Raw genomic sequence first — 18,108 nt, 5'->3', positions numbered from 1 at the left:
TCTAGCTCAGTATGACTTCCTCCTTTGAGTCAATATGAGAGGAAGCAGGGAAGGGGAAAGAACGAGGAGCAGTTAGAGGTCATGAGGAGACAGTGGCAAACAGTTTACAGTATATATGAGCACGTAATGCAAAAGAAAAATTATTCTTCTGTCTTTCTAGAGGCAGATAGCAATATTTGTAGTAAGGAAATTTAAATAGCATTTTTTTCTGTGAAAGCTGTGGGTGTCTATTTGAATTCATTCAGTTTGCAGAGGCTGGTGGATGTGTGAGAAGCGTAGGAGGGAACTTCCACAGAGTGTGTACTACTGGCTTATAGCCTTTCATCATTGCTGGCTGAGATAATGTAAAACTAACCTAGAGGAAGCCCGCTAATTAACTAATCTAGGTGATGCCTTTTAATGAGTTGCTGAACACCAGATGGCAACACTCATGGGAAACTTTAGAAATTAGTCCTTCTCCATAAAGACTGGCAAAAAGTGATGAAGCTAGCTAGCCATGCAGTACTAGAGGTGGTTTAAGGAGAGATAAGAACAGGAACTTAACTGGATACAGCAAAATGGTCAAAGCATTTAAATTTGAGCACTATCATGAAAATAATGACATAGCCTAGAGAAGAAATTAAGATAATATAAAGAGAAAAGACATAGCATTGAACTTCAATTGACAGGAGAAATAGCCATTGAAATGGAATCTGCAGTCCACTGTACAAAGAATGCTAAATCATGGCATAAATCAAAGTCTTTTTACATGGGAAGTAGACACAAAAAATAAGATGTAAAAGTCTGCAAATACTTCTTTGATGTCTAGCAATCTCACACACAAACAGATATGCTTTCCCTCTCTGCCTCCCTTTGTCCCTCCCCACCTTTCATCCTCCCTCCTCTGTCCAGGTGGAAAACATTTGGGGTTGGGGATGCAACTTAGGACACAGACCCTGGCTGTTAAGGAGCAGACCTGTATACTCTGGAGTGCTTAGCATCAGAGCATTTCCAGAAAAGTTCCTGGAGGTAAAAGAGAGTTAGACCTATTGGAAAAAATTTCAACGCCAGTTTTGGCTGGATCAGATCAGGAAAAGTATCCTGAGATGGACAACAGGCACAAAAATGGGGAATTTTGGATAAGCTTCACTCTAATTCTCTTTTTCTCCAGAGAAAGAGGATCAAGAAATGACAAGATAATGAAAATCAACATCTGGCTTTCATCTTCAGTAAACATAGTTTTGTGCTATGAAGAAGATGGTCTGGGGATGTTCCACCACTGGGGGATATTTGTAGAAGGTGAAATTCGTTCTTCATGCCAAGTGGCCTCTACTTGGATCACTAACATAATTATTCTGTGAGTTGCCCATGGAGTAGCTAGGGAATTGAGGAAAACTCTTAGTTAAATTGCAGAAGTGAAAAGCTGCTTGATAGTGAAGAACTTGGTAACAAGACAACAGCCTAGCTATAAATAGAGAAATGGGCCTGAGAGCTGCTGAGGTTTCATTAGGATTGGTCCTATGACATTATTTTATTTAGAGTTTTCAGTGATAACCTTCAGAGGAAAAATAGAGGTATGATAATTAAATATGTTGAAGACAATGCTGTGATGTCTTATCTATAGGGGTGAGGATTATAATGTCATGCAGAAGTCATAGGGTATCTTTGAAGACTTAAGTAATAAAAATGGCTTGACATTTCAGTGTACAAATGTGAGGTCATGCTCTGAGCAGCAGACATTTCTGTGATATGCTCAGGTACCATCAGCTGGAAATTTGCAAAAAGGCCTCAGAGCTTCAGTCAATTTTAAGACAATTGTGTGCTGCAAACATATAACTGCAGGTGGGGAAAAGCAGATTCTTGGATTTGTCAGAATGAAGATGTTGCCAAGAGAAAGGGAAGAGTGGTTTTAATACTGCCCAAGTAATGACAGCCTGCAGTTGGCTATCTACAGGCACATTCAGGAATGGGAAATTGTACCAAGGCAACCTGCAAGGATAAGCATGGGAGTAAAAAGCTTATCTTAAGTGAAGGGAGTAAAAATAATATGTTGTACTTTAAAAAATCAAATCAGGGAGATTAAAAAACTTTCAGTAAATATATCAGGATAGAGGAAGAGGTAAGAAAAAGCTTTTTAAAAACAGAAGTTCCTGCTAGCATGAAAGCAAATGATTGCAAAGGTGTCCAACAATGAAGTTAAGACAGAAATTAAACTAAGCTTTCTTAATGTTAGGAGTCATATGTTGGAATGTAGCATTTCATGCAGGAGTAATAGGGATTAAAAAACTCCAAACCTGATCCCTAATTGGCTTTAAAATTGATCTTGAAGTTGTGAATGAGATTATGTGTTATGTGTTACCTGCATTACCAAAGTCATGCTTCAGGAAATCCATTCTAGCATTATATTTCCACATGACAGCTGTTCAAAAGGCTGTGTGGATATAATTATTATGATTGTGTTCTTAAGACAATAAAGTAACATATAGAGGATATTAAAAACATAATATTGTGGAAAATAAATAGCAAGTAAAGTAATATCACAGATATTTGATGCCTGTCAGACTATGCTAAATTTCTATAGCCCAAAAACAGACAGGAGAAAACTTCATGGAAGAACACAGTTCAGAAAAAAAAGTTAAGTACTGTGCAAACATACCATTTTTCAAGCATTTCAAATATTTCTGCTGGTTTGTTTTTAATACTGTTTCCAGATATTCAAAAGCAAAATACATAATGGCCAAATAGCATGAAATGAAAAGAGAAAATAAAAAGGGCTTTTTTTTTTTTTTTTCTCAAAAAAAGAATCCCCAAGGCTACAAAAGCTAGATGTTTAGTCTCTGGAAATAGGTTAAGAATGGCATTTAGATCAGTAATTAATTGTGTTCCTCAGAAGTATTTATTATTAAAAAAAACCAAAAACTGGATTGTCAGTGGAAGAAGGATGTTTTATTATTTTTAAAATGTTAGGAAATTCTGCCATCAGGGAAGATGGACATTTCCTAGCGAAATTTAAATAAAAAGCATGTGTTTAATTTGTATATGGGATTGGAAAGTCAGTATAATTTAGTAATCACGACAACAATGCACTTTCATTTGGATCTGTATATCTTTTTGAGCAATATTTTCCAACTGTGACAGATTTTGACTTGATTTTGACATCAAGTATTGAAGTAAACAGAACCAGACCTTGAATCACCATATAATTAGGATTTAAACTTTTTTTTAACTGAAGTATTCAACCCAATTTTTCTCATTAAAAATGTAATAATAATATAATAAAAAAGTTTGTACCATTAATTAATTAAATAAAAATTATTTTATTATATTATTTAATATATTATTTATTTGGATAAGAGCTGTCTCTGAATGCTGAAAAAAATTCCCTAAACCACTCAAACCAACAGCCTCCTCCCAGTTGTATATGGCTTTTTATGTGTTTTCATTTCAGAAATACTGGAATGAAATAACACTGTGGCATAGTTTGTAATGCATAATTTAGAAGGGCTTGGGAGCTTGAACCTGTGAAAAAAGAACCATCAAATGAACGTCCATGAATTCTTGAATTTGTGAGTGAGCCAGTCGGGGAAATTGCAGCACTGATACAATTTATCAAAAGTTCAAGGACAGGGCTTACCTTGATATGCCACCATAAAGATTGATGTGTAAAGTCATTGGAAAGAAAACTGCTGCAGGAAAAACGGGCTTATATATTGAAAGCAGATGGTTTAAGTAAATTGTAACAGTGCAGGGTTAGTGGAGCTAATAAATGAGGTGGCACAAAGGTCATTAAAAGACTCAGGTTTGCACATGTGTTTGAAGACTTTCCAGTTAGAATAGGAAAGGTGGAGGAAAAGCATTGATTTTCCAAATCTAGAATAATTGGTGTGGACTATGTGTGGAAAAGGTAGATAATTCACTTCAGTGTAGAACAATATAAAATAATGAGACTGGGTTGGATAGTGAAGTGTAGGAGTTACAGTCATGAAAAGAAAAATAATGGAAAATTGGATGTACTTTATTTTTTCTGGTTTGATAATGAGTTTGACCAAGATGTGGTTGCTGCCTGCAAGGATCAAAGGTTAAAGAGATGTTGGAAAATGTATAAAAGCTGGCTTATGAAAGTACAGGAGAAAACTACCCTTTATAATATTTCTAAATAACAGCTGTATCTTCAGCTATTTGAAGTTGAAGTTTATGAAATCAGACTTGTCTTAAATATAAATTACTCCCATTAGAAATTATGATATTTTGTGAATTTTTAAAACACACTGAATAATATTTTTCCAAATGTTAAAAAATGGAAAATATTTTTTGAATTAGTGAATACTGCAAGATCACTGACTCGCATTTTTTGGGAAGAAAGATGTTCCTTAAAATTATGACAGTACTGGAAGGTGGAAAAATTCATTTTCTGGAATGAAGACCAGAGAATGGTAAGGGCTTGATTATGGACAGTTGCTTCTTTGCAAGGTGATAGGCAGTTGATAGATTAATTCCTATTTCTTCAACATTGACTGCTGAGATTGTGCTTTATGACAATGAGGGAAAAAAAAATTCTGATAAAGCACATAGACAAATCCTTGGATGGCACAGCATTATGTCTTTGAAATATTTATTTCAATTTTGTGTAAAATTTCATCACTTTCCCAATATATATATTAATCCACAGAGACCAATTATTGCAATTAGACCTGGAGTCTTATGTTTGATTAATATATGAATGTCAGCTGTGGTTATACTTGCATTGTTAGGATTTATTAGCATATGTTTTTCTTTTCATATGATCAATTTCAAACTTTTGCATGGAGTGTATATTTCCCCCACAGCTCTATCAGGGACTAACTTGCTGCAGTCCCACACAGCAAGTTACTAATGACTATGACTGGAAGATTTTCTTGTCTATTGCACTTTATTCATTACCCAAGCACCGGAAAATAATAGTTTTCTGCTCTTCTGGTGAGTTCTGTAATTATATGCTGATGTTCTGAGAAGCCAGGTTTGTGTTAAGGTGACTGGCATACCAAACTCCCTGAATAGGTTTGGTCTTTCACACGATGATTTGTTTCTAGAAGATCTAGATTTAATTACTAACCAGCAAGATGACAGCATCACCCTGAGTGCAGATTAAGCAACACTACAGTCCCTTCCCTGTACATTTGGGAACATGTTGATGTTGTCAATCAACACAATTAATCTGTCTCCTAACAAAAATGCAAATTAGCTGAGTTGAAGTAGCAGTTTTTTACTCTTACTTCCTTGCATGATACATTTATCTTTGCAGAAACTATATGCTGTACACAGCTATCATTTATTGCACACTGTTTAATCTCCTGCTTTTTATACCAGAGACATGTAATACAGATTTTCTTTCTTTTTACTGTGTGTGTATATCCATTAACATGGGCTCTGACTTTTTTCTCTGCATTAATAAAATGGCAAGATCTGGTGTCATACCTGAAGTAGTGCTATGTATTCATGTGTGCCATTTCAAGTGAATTTAATTTACACACACACACATACAAACATATATACACACACTATGCACACACACGCACACGTGTGTATATGTAATCTCAAAAAGGACTGGAGAACCAAAATTAAAACATTCAGCATCTGTATTTCCCAAGTAACATAAATACATAGACATGGATATGACAGTGTGCATAGACAGGAAGGGAAAATTCCCCCCAAACTGTGGGGATTAAGGAGAAGACCATCAGGTTAAACAGGGCCTTGATGTTTTCTCCTAGTTAGATTTTGTACATTTATGTTATTTACACTGAACCTGTAAACTACACGCTCTTCAAAAAACAACTTTAAATCTGTACTGAGCCATCAAAATCAACTTCCTTTCTTTGCAGCCATGTGGTTATTTTTGTTTGTTCTGCCCTCTTCTGTGGTGTGCCAGGGGTGGAAACTCTTTCAAGTGAAGCTGCCAGGCAGAACTTCCTCCTTCAGTTTTGTTTGGAGAGTGTGTGTGTGTATAAATATATATCTGTGTATATATATATATGTGTGTGTGTCTGACTACTTTCCCATATATATATGATATACATACAAACACAAAGAACTTTGTAAGGAAATTAGTATTAGTAAAACTTTAACCTCGATATCTTGTATTTTACTTGTACTTATCAGTACAGTAGTGGATCATCAGAGGATGCTCCTTATCTCCATTTTGCCTACAATAAAGCTGTGCCTTACTAACTGTCCAATTTTGTACACAAGTGACTGCTCTTGTTAACCCCAGGGAATGATTTTTTAATTCCTAGAGTATGAGATTTGTTTGACCTTATGTAATTACAGGCTTGCTTAATGGTTATAAAGTAACTGCTAACTCTAACTGTGGTGTCAGATTAAAATACTTTTTGACAGACAATTCCAAAGATTCATTCCTTGCTGTGTGAAGGAGATTTTCTTTCTATTTGTTCTAAAAATAAAAGGCAATAATTTCAAAAAGTGACCTTTTGTTGGAGTATTATATATGTATAGAAGACAGGGACTGATCATTTTTCTGTGTGTCTGTCATCATTTTTAATGATTACAATTAAAATAAAATTAGAAGAAAGTGTGCTTCAATACTGTTATCAGAGACATTCAGTGCTCAAATAATTTCTTTTTTTTCCATAAGCTCTGCTACTGATGGGAAGTTTGCAAGTCCCATGTGCAGAAACAGATGGGGTAGTTTTCGTCTTTAGTCATCAATGCTCTTTGAAGTTTCCTTTCTAATTCCATTTTCTTGCCAAATAATTTGAGTGCTGGCAATATCAAGTCAAATACTCCTCCTTCTGTACTTCAGCTATCCTTTTTTTGACCTCATTCTGATCCTTTGGATTTTTGCTGCAGTGTCTTAATAATAGAACAGAATGAGGATGCTATTCTAGGCAGAAAGAACTTTTTTTGTGCTATATAACATGCAAGTCGAATTTTCTATAATTTCTTCAATTCTTTAGTCTACCTTCACTTTCAATAAAAATACAACATTTCAGTGAGAAAACACATTCTGAATTTTTTTTCATGCTTTCAGATAAAATGGTTTTAAAAGAGTTAAAAGTATATCAACTTATTTTTGTGACATTCAAACAGATGCATCCAATTCATGTAATTTGTCCAAACAAAATTCTTTTTTTTTGTATACTAAGCTGAAAGGAGTGTCTTCATGCTCTTAGAGACCTTCTGATATCCTAATGCCCCATTTTTTTGTTTCTTTTCTGAGAAGCCCTCACTGAAAATGTGCAACATGTTTTTTGAACCAAGAGGTGCCTCCATAAAGAGGGAAAGTGAGAAAGAAACGCAGTTATTGTTTTCTTTTCTGTCGTACTTGGATTTGGAGATGAAAATCATAGATATATAATTCTTTATTGGCTGCTCTTTAATGTAACATCTTTTTTTTCAATGGAAGGAAAATTTTTGGCACATAAAATATTGAAATATTGATATTCTATTAAGACAAGTGCATATCTTGAGAGTAAGATTGGTTCCTGTAATTTCTTGTTGAATAAAACATAAGTGCAGAGTCTGGAGAATTGGATGTTTAACCTCTTAGTTTGAACTCATCCAATAATATGTGGGAGCCCTAGAACTGAATATGTTCTGCTCATGGCCTGTCCCACCAGAAACTCTAGATTCGTTTGCACTACAATATGGCTAGACTAAATTGTCGCATGCCTGAATGCACATCTAGCCAAAAAAAGCCAGAGAAAAAGTGTTGTTGTTAAGGCCTGTTTCCTCACAATTGTAAAACCAGTTATAAACTGAGGCAATTAGTGTTCAAATTGTATGGCAAAATTCAGTCGTGCATTTGAGGTAGAGATTTTCATGACATTAAAAATGATCAGTTAAAGTTGTTGAAAAACTTCAGAATGAAGCATGGAAGTTAAGAAACAGAAATTGATACAACAAAAATAATTCCATTCTTCCAGTTTCTAGTCAAACTAGCTGGATTATTCTCAGGGTTTCCAGATATTTATGTGGGAGAAGAGAGAAAATAAGAATAATTGCTTGAGGCAAAGCTAAGTCAAGGAAATCAGACAATATTTAGCTTAGAAATTAAGACCTTAAATTCCAAGAAACATTGGTGGTTTGTGTTAGGATTCAGAATTTGAAGAACTACCATAAAAGACAACTTGCTGTCTGATTAAGATCCAAGTACAAATCTGTATGCCTTTAGAATTAATAGAATGTTCCCCAATCCTCATGAATGTTGTGGTTCTAGGACATGGCAATAGTGATAACTTGAGAAATGTACATTAATTTTTAGTTGACCACTTCTGGATTAGTAGGTTTTAACTTTTTATTCTATAATTGCATACTTAGTTATATTTTACTTTTAAAGATGCTGTTGCAAACATGCTACACTTCTGGAGTGTTTTCAGAAGTGTTCAGTACTGGAACTGAGTGGGATTTTCTTTGCCTTTTTCATGCCTTCCAGCTGATGGGCGGAATTTAAGTCCCCATGGTGCACAAACAGATGGGAAAATGTTGGTCTTTCATTTTCAGTCATCAGTGCTAACTCTTTTATCTTCTGCATGCATTAGTCAAACAGACTATGCCTGTCAAGCGATCTGTAATATGTGCCATGACAGCCTTTTTTTTTTTTTTTTTTTTTTACTCTACTGAAAATCTTTTCTGTGAACTGACATTGCCCATGTTCTATTAGTTTAAGGAGAAAAATGCTTTATTCGTGAACAAAATGGTTGCCAAAATGGTTGTGGAACTTCGATAATTTTAAAGTACTAATGTTTTTACTATTTTGTGAAGTAATTCAACAACCAAGAAGGACATTTTCAAATACAATTGGGGATTGTTGTAGGCATTGGTGATCCTGTATATATATAACTATTCAGTGTTTTTTTTGAGCAGACACTGTATCGGCACATACTTTTATCCTTTTTTACCCAGCATGTCACAGAGAAACACGCCTGGGATTTTTGGAACACTATGATGTTCTTTATGCACACTGGCATGCGTCCATGAATCTTAATTTCTTGACTATAATAAAAAAGTAAGTCTGTTTTGATGAGCAGTTAAGTTGTGTATTCAGATTTTGGTGCCCATTTTGCAACATGGAACCCAGAAGAGCCATGAATTAAAGAACTTTTATCCACAGACCACCTGAAATACTTTACTTACGCAAGGATGAGTGAATATCAAACTACATTTTTATGATCATTCCTTGACTGCTTTAGCATGTACCTATGATAGAAATAAGTAATAGTGGCATAACATAAATTTGTATTAATAGAAATGCATCTATTTTAGCATTTACGTAAAAGTATTAGCATAAAATCTTCAGCACTGCATTCTCTCCTGATTTATTGAGTCCTTTTTGGAAATATGTGTTTTATCCTTTTCAGATTATTTTATGTGCCTGGAGGGCACTTATAAAGCTCTGAATTCAGCTTTGATTTTGTAGGCTGTGTTGTCACAGACATAAGGGATTGAGCTTTGTGTTTGTGTTTTTATGATGTGGGTGGGATCAGGCATGCTGAAAATGAATTCAGACCTTTATTATATCACAAGTAAAGCTCATCCAGATGGCAGACGGTTCCCACTCCTTGTGAAAGAAAAGTTTTGGTACTGTGACAGGCATGGGTTTATAGACAGTAGCAACTCTTACAGAGTTGAAAGCCCTGAAATAGAGCAGATATTGCAGACAGTAATATTGCAGCCTTTCCTGTGTGAGAGGTGGAAACTCCTGCTGCAGGTAACCATTGATTCAAGGTTATGGAAGGAGCCCTGTAAATGGTGTGCTGGGCCAGCCCCGTTTGCGGAGCTGTGCTCTCTGCAAGTCCATGTAAAAGAAAGTGAGAGGCTTTTCTATTTGTATTAAGAGAGAATACCTCAAGGAGTATACCTTAACATGATGCCCTACTATAAAGAAAATCAGCTGAGCAGGAGGATTTGTTCCCTGCATTTTCTCTATAGCTACACAAGCCCAAGTAAGGCATGCATGAAACACTTGTCAGTGTACCTAACAGTTGTTACTTTGATTTGTGATCCACAGATTTTAGTTCTGAATTTATATGTATAGATATGGAGTTTGGGTCCTTGTTGTTTTGCTAAGAAACACTCTGCAAAGAATGGAAGAAAATATTTTCAGACTTAATGAGACCCCTGTTCCCCTGTTTGCATTTCTTCAATACTTTTAGGAGATCTGGTTTCAATACATAAGAATTTATTGATGAAGACCTTTTATTTTGGAAAAGTTATGGCATCTATTATGGTTGAGGGATGGTGGTGTTTTGATGTGGAACTTGACTAAGTGCAAGTAACTTAACTGCCCAAGAGAAGATGTAGTTTATTATTTGTAAAACATAATACTTTGAAGCTCAAGTCATCAGTCTGATGACTTACTGTGTCCTCCACAGACTGCAGTGATGGAAATTGCTTGATAAAGGATGAAGAATGGGATTTTAAAGGATTGCTTTTGTACAGGTGAAATTTCCACTTGCTTGTTTTTCTTAAAAATGTGTGAAAGGAAAGAGGCTGCTAGGGTCAGCTGTGAAGCAGATATCCCTATTTGGAGAATGATTTTCCATCAGACACACTCTTATCTTCCTACAAGGGAAGTATGTTGTCTTTTTTTTTTTCCTTTTCTTTTGACAAGCTACATTAAGGGTCAATAAAACCAAAACTGCAGCTATAGTAGCTTTGAGGTGACTGTACTGTTTGTTGTGGGCTGTACTGAACTTCCATATCTTTGTAGATAGCTTATTAATGTTTGTGATTCCTTTCCATTTCTTTGTCACGCCTAGGGGGTGGAGGAGTAAAAGTAAATATTTAGAAATAGGTTTCCTTCATGGTAGATTTCTAGTCCTGAATCAGCCTTTTTCATTGGTTTCTTTTGGTGTTTTGTTCTGGAACAGGAATAATTTATTTACTCTGGAGTGTGTAGATATTGGTTATCTATCTCCCAAATATTTTAAGAGTCTGTGGTGTCATGGGGAAGGGTCTTCCTTTAAGGTTTATGTGGAAAAAAGTTAAAATGAAAGTATTGAGGCTGCAATCATTGTTCTGAGAGACAATATTCATATTTAGTAAAATATTTTCTAGATTGTTTTGTGTTCATGAAGAGAATACAAAAGAGGTTACTCACCTTGTGTCTGTCAGTTTTTTCTTCTTATTAAGCAAGCAAAACTCAATTATGATGGCAGCAAGTAGGGGAACTGTCAGTGGAGGATCTGTAATTGTAATCACTTTTTTCCCCAGCTCTTCGGTAGCTGTATTGTGATTTCTGTGAAATAATTTTCTGCCTGCGGAAAATCTGTTGTTGAAATGAGTTGGAAGGAAGACATGCTTTTGAACTGAGAGCAGCTGCTCAATCTCACTTAATTTTTTATTTCTTCTCTGTGGTTTCCTAATGTGGTGAAGTTTTCAGCTTTTTTTTTTTTTTTTGAGCTTTGCCTTGAGAACTGTTCCTCATCTGTTCAGCATTGTGAATTTGTGTAAAGTGGTATCCAGTGCTAATGACCTAAACCACAACACTGTGTAGAGCAACTTTATTCCTTTTGCTTTGTTAAGGAATGAGTTTCAAACAAGTCTAGTAGCAGCCACGAAGAGGAGCCAGCTAGATTTGTGGGATTTGGTATCTTGAATGAAAATTTATGCAAGCCATTGAGGTTAGAGAGCAAGATTGCATGGCACCATGGAGCCATGAGCACGTGGGATTTCCTGTATGTTTCCTTATTCTCAAACAAATAGACCTTCATATCCTGATTACTTTTGCTTTCTTTTTAACTGTTTGTGTAGTAAGGACTTTGGCAAGGATGTAGGATTAGCACAGCAATTGTGGCATACATGAGAACATGCAGGTATGTGTGTGTGTGTGTGTAAACCTTGGATATCCTTCAACCAGCAAAACCTTTTCATGGAATTGATGTGAAAAAGTAGGTCAATAAAGGGGGAAAAACTCAACTACACATACCACAGGAAGTGAAATGCTGCAAATGTTTTATGAAGAATTACATTTAATCTTGATTAATGACATTTAAAGAAATTGTGCTGTTTGTAAATCATGTGGTCATATTAAAAAAGAAAAAAATGAAAAAGTGAATTGTTCAAGCTGTTAATGAAAAAATACTAGCCTATCCCTGCAAGAAATTGATGAACATAAATGAAAGAATAGTATGTAAATGTTTCTACATTTGCATGTATATAAATGTATACTGTTATATACATATGGAATATGTGGAATTGAATAAAAATAGAATACTAATATATGAATATAAGTAGGTATAAAAAAATCAGATTTTGTGATGGGGTTGACAGGTGACTGCACAATTTGCACACAGCTAGCATATTGTAGAACAATTGAACCGTTGTAAGAACCGTGCAGAACACCTGCACAGAAGAATTCAGTTTTCTCCTATTAGGAGAAAATTTTGTTTGGTTTTTTTTTTCCATAACAACAGGTGTATTAATTTTTTTCTGCCTTTGTCCTTTTTCTTTTTTTCTTCTTTTTTGTAAATATCCACACATATTCACATATTCCTCAGGGTCTACTGTATTTCTGATTGCCTTCATAAAACCCCATGGAGCCAATGGTGGTAATCCTAGGTGGCAGAGGCAATTGCTGGGTCATAATTTCTGTATTAAAAATACCTTATAATGCACTTGGGATGTTCTACTATATGAATAAAGCTAAATTACTTAGTTATTTCAAATATTTAAATAACCTGCATGGCTCAAAGGTTTGAGAGAATAATTTAAGGTATGCAACAGAAGAAAGGATTTCAAGAATTTCATTAAATCATAGTCAGACTTTCAGGAATCTGCCCAATTTCCACCTAAAGTGGATTGATGCTGACTCTGGTTCAGAAAGTAATTCCACCAGGAAACCCTTCTGACCACAGTGTTGTCTGGGAGCAAAACCTGTGACATCCTAGCTGGGAAGGTGAGCAAGAGGTAGTGCCTAGGCAGAGAAATGCCCAAATCTCTCCCAGGTTCTTGGAGAACCTTGGTAAATTAGGAGTCCTCAAACAATGCCTAAATCTGATTACACTGCAGTCCATATTGTTGTGATGGCATTGAGTTTCTGGGCATACAACCCAGTGATTGTTGCCTGAATAATGGAGATGGCTGGAGAAGGTCTAAACCCACAGCTTTTACATATGGTTTACACCTATAAAGTTAGACTGCCGATACAAAAAATACTGTGTATTTCAGAGACATAGGAGGAAATAAATAATTTTAAATCTTTAAGTAAGGACACATTCCTCAGAATGGAGGTTCCTGGGCCCTTGTTCTTTTTTCATTTTTTTTTTTTTCTTTTATTTTTGAGTAATGGTAGGTCGATATATTTTACATTTGGTAATCATAAGTTGTATCGCAGCACTAGAAATAAGAAAGTAGGAAGGAATATTGGCCAGATAATAAATAATACAGAAGGAAGTTTTAAGACATTTAAAAAAATTAAATACTTAATGAAAAATTTGCCCCTGTGCATAGTAAATTGATTTTTAGAATCAGTTAAGTATTAAAAAAAAAAAGATCTTTTGGGAGATTGTTTATTGATTGCCTCTGAGTTTACAGTGTCACTAATTAGGCTTCCTAACTGTAGAATGTGGACTAAACTCAACTTTTAGCTTACCAGTGGGAATTTGGACATTGATCCACTGGATACAGCTACAGCAACATAGCCTTAAGAGTTTGTGACTGCATTCATACTTGGGTGCCTGTCCCAAGGGGGAAGAGGTAGCTTCTATAGGGACAGAGCACTGTAGAGGACTGTTCACATGTCATGATGTCATGCAGTTTCTAGTTCTTGTAAATTCTTGCGAATCGAAACTTCGAGTAGTGCTTAGACTTCAGAAATTATTTGGTTCTTTCCCAAACTTCTGGAACATGATTTGGGGAGGAAGAGTTCCGCTCCTCTGGCACCGTGTTAAGCAAAAGCAGTATTCTCTGTACTATCCTAAATTAGCTCCAAATTTAGCCAGACAAAGATGTAATCATGGGATAAGTTGCAGTGGAGATGTACATTGGATCATGCACTCTACACTGAATCTAAAGTTGCTCATCTCTCTTCTGCTGAGTGGGAAGCCATCTTAAACTGCATCATGTTGGTAAAAAATGTGGGCACGCACATAATTAGTACTGTGGAACTGTGCCCATCTAACCTATGTCAGCAATACTGCTCCTGAGCTCTCTAGCTAATCTTTAGGGTCACCACATTATTTGGAAATTAGCTATCCTACTCTGGTTTTCTGAAACGAAAACATTAAAAACATCACAGATTCTAGAGATAGGTAAATAGACAGAAATTAAAACAATTAAAAAATACAAACTAGTGTGATCCTAGTAAAAATGGAAGTATTTTGAATCATCATTGCTGGAGCTAGAAAGTAAATCTTTTATCCTTTCACTAGCCAAAGGTATTTTGTCTTTAGCAGAAGGCTCAGATTTCTGATTATGCGGGGATATTATGTAAATCTGGTAAAGTCTACTCAGTTATTATTTATCACCAGAGTTCAATTTCTTTTGCTGTATCTGCATATGGATGTCATTCTGCATAGCACAAATGCACTACAGTTGCATTTTGCATCTGATGTTATTTAACCTGGGGTCTTTAGAAACACTTTAAAGTAATATATTTAAAGATGTTCCCTCTGTAGTCTTACTAAAATAGAAACAATTTATCATTGCAGACAAATAATTATCTCAAAAATAATTTTTGTATTTATGGAATATAGTGCATAAAATTTTGCAAAATATTTATAATTTTTATTGACAAATGACTAGAGAATGAGGATGTGTTGAGAATAAGTAAGCCAGTAACTTTCCACATACACTGAGCACCGCATGCAGAATTCAAGTGGGTTGCATTGAAACAGAATAAATATGGAATAGCATTTAGAACATAAACAAGGTATGCATGTAAATTTGGAAACTAATATAATATTTTCTTCAAGAGCTGTGAACAGAAATCTAAGAAAAAAGTAGGACTATATTCAGAAATCTGAATTTGTCTCTAGTCAAATCTGGGTTTCTTATTGTCTGGCCTGCAAGGTTGTGTATGTAATAGAGCACTCAAGTTCATTAGTGCAGTTCTGGCCGTCAGAATCTAAACTGAGATACAATATCTGTGATGTTTGCAATGTGTTCCACACTAGCGGTACAGCCCCTGGTTAGTAGTGGTCTAGTCCTGTTCAGGGTCTTCATTCCTGATGTGGGCAGTGAGACACACCCTCAGTAAGCTCACAGATGGTGCAGAGCTGGGAGGCAGGGATGATACACCATATTAAAAATGCCTATTATTAAACCCATAAAATAAACTGTTTGGGAGCATTGCAAACACTTATCAATAAATTAATATAGAAATATCCAATAAAAATTACTTGGAGATGAGTAATTCCATATTATATCCTTCCTTCTGTGATATTGCATCTTAGAAATTAATTAAAAGTGTGCTGCTGACCAAAGCAATTATCTTACTTTTCCTGAATTTGATATGTCAAAGGTCTTTTGGTTTTTTAACTCAACAAGGAAGAAAATGGTCTTTTGACACTACCTGGAGATTATCTACATGCAAGGAAGAATAGATACCAGCAAGATTTTGTGCATTTTTTTATATGCAAAGTAATGAGATATGAAATTGTTTTGCTTTCATAATTCTACCTTATCACCAACAAACTCTCATGGGTCAGTGAGTAGAAAGCAACAAAAATCAAAGTTCCTAGTGGTGGAACAAGCGTAATAAATAGTTGTTAAACCATCCTTTAAAGATACCATAATCTTCAAATCCACCCTTTATTTGATTTCTTACCATCTTTTTGATTTTATCTGGCAGGACAGACAGTAGAAATTTATTTTCATATTCTCACTATAATGAATGTGAGATTTTACACTTGTAAGTCTCCTTCCATTCCTTTTCATTAAGTCAAATCCTCTCATCTACTTTCACTTAAAAATTCAGAAGAAATACATTTCATCTAAATTTGCTCTCTGGGCTCCCCTTATAATCAGTGCAACAAGATAAGGCTAGAAGAAAGTAATGTGTTTTGTAGGAGGACACATTATTTTGCTGCATAGGATGTGGTCTAATAGGATGTAAGAGATGCTTGAGACAGCTGAGGTGAGTAATTTTTGATGCCTGTCTGTCCCCTGATCATTGTGTTGGAAACTCAGATCACCTCAGATTAACAGTTCAGCTTCAAGTTTGATAACATAAAGCTTACATGAACTTGCTAATTTTTTGTGTCATATTCCAAGCTGAGCCAGAACCTGAGCCTATTGCAAATTTTTCTTTATACAATATTTACAGAGAAAGCCCCTGAAAAAAACAGTCCTGTCTTCTATTAATGATTTCATATTGCATTTGACCTCTGCTGCTGTGGTTTTAAGAAAGGCAGTCCTTGGCAATTCTCATTTTTATTAAACTCTTTATCATACAAGCTGTTAAGAAAAGTAATTAAATTTACCTGAGGTCACACTTATTTCATAATTCCTTGCCGTTAAAAGTCATAGAGAGAAATTTAAAATTAATTAATGTTACAACCTCTTAAAGAAGATACATGGCAATTCACTAGTAATGTAACTTCTAATGATGTAACACTAGTAATGTGACACTAGTAATGTAAGCTTATGTGCCCACCAGACATTTATGATATTTTCAAGGATGACAGCTTTATTACTTAAAAAAAAAAAATTCCTACAAATTCTTACATTAACAATCTTTAATATGGCAAATACAACCATGCTGGTGGTTTCTTTTCAAGCTTCTCATGAATCTGTTCATTTCACCACCCCTCAGCCCCAAGGGTGCTCCCTAGTTGTCACTCATTTATATTGAATTTTGAATGAAACTTAGAGAAATTTCAGCCTGGCTTCTTTAGAGACTACAGTTGAAATTATCAAGCTCATTTTCATTGTCTCCAGTTGGTGACAAAAGGCAATTTTATTTAGCAATGGATGGTTTTCTTTGAGGTTGGATTGATGGATGAGGCTTTAAGAGGTCAGGCCAGCTGACGAGGTTACCCAGGCCAGCTGTCTGCCCATCCCTGCTGCAGGGGTGTCTGTGCTGCTTGTCAGTCAGCTTTTGACCACGGCTGGTTACTGGTGGAGTGTTTTGAGGCAGACTGTAGTCAGTGACAGCTGACTTGAAGTGTTGTGCTGCAAATGGTGGTGGTTCCAAAACTCACCGATGAGCAACTCAGACATCTGTGTAGCAAAGCCAGACTGGACAGATAGTGTGGCAGCAGAGTCAGCTGTCTCAAACAAAGGCAGCCTCTTTGACATTCAGGAGTCCTTCATTTTGTCTCTGCCTTTTTGTGTGTTTGGTTTTGTTTCAGTTTATAATCAGCCTGCTGTCTAAGAACACCAGCTTTGAAATGTTTTTGAGTAGGATCATGTAAGAACCCCAGTTGTGTTTTGAGATTTCAGTACAAAAACCTAAAGTGCTTTTAATTCTTGTCTGTAGGCTGGAGCAAATGTACTTCTGCAAGATGTTAATGGAAATATTGCACTTGATTATGCTGTAGAAGGGACTGAATCTAGCAGCATCCTTCTGATGTACTTGGAAGAAAATGGTAAGTCAGCTCTTTAGATTTTGGAATGGTTTTATTGAACATGTCATAAAAATAATAAGGATGTGTATTGACCTGATGGAAGTCATGCCAAAGCCAATTGAACTATATCAGTTTGGGGATGAAGGGGAGGAAGATGATTTGGAACCACAAATGTTTCCAGTGTGTTTAAATTGGAACAACCAACAAAGGTTAATGGCAGTTGTCATTGTCAAAACTGCTTTTGACCTTTTTTATGGAGATGTTAGAATGTAAGTAAATGTAAAAAGTAGAGAAACTGCAGTGATATAGAGGCTTTTAAAGCAACTAATTTAACTATTCAAGGACTAGGTTTCACATTTTGTTTCATTTTCCATCTAAAGTCTCAGAGAATATTTTTTTCAAGTGACAGACTGCTAAATAAACAAATCTTTGCAAATAATTTGAATGAAAATGTGTATGATACTTTATTACTCATTCATAAATGCTAGTATTGGTTTAGGGGTTTTTTAAATTGTGAAAATACTGTAGCATAATTCTATTATGAATTATGCTCAATATGTTATAGATTATAGAACTGGTATTGAAAAACTGGGTTTGTTGTTCATCAGTTCCAAACTTAGAT

General features: G+C 35.3%; 1 protein-coding gene across 1 annotated transcript in view; it reads left to right on the top strand.

Moving 5' to 3' along the window:
• Window positions 1-18,108, top strand: part of MYO16 (myosin XVI) — a 275,699-nt gene that overhangs the window by 53,964 nt on the left and 203,627 nt on the right. The window contains exon 5 of the mRNA XM_041472384.1: window positions 17,399-17,507. Within this exon, the coding sequence (XP_041328318.1) occupies window positions 17,399-17,507 (109 nt within the window). The remainder of the gene's footprint in view (window positions 1-17,398; window positions 17,508-18,108) is intronic.

The sequence above is a fragment of the Pyrgilauda ruficollis genome, unplaced genomic scaffold (assembly GCF_017590135.1).
Source record: "Pyrgilauda ruficollis isolate IOZ18807 unplaced genomic scaffold, ASM1759013v1 scaffold29, whole genome shotgun sequence".
Classification (NCBI taxonomy): domain Eukaryota; kingdom Metazoa; phylum Chordata; class Aves; order Passeriformes; family Passeridae; genus Pyrgilauda; species Pyrgilauda ruficollis.
The sequence above is the reverse complement of the archived record's forward strand: the minus strand, read 5'-3'. Positions and strand labels throughout refer to the sequence as shown.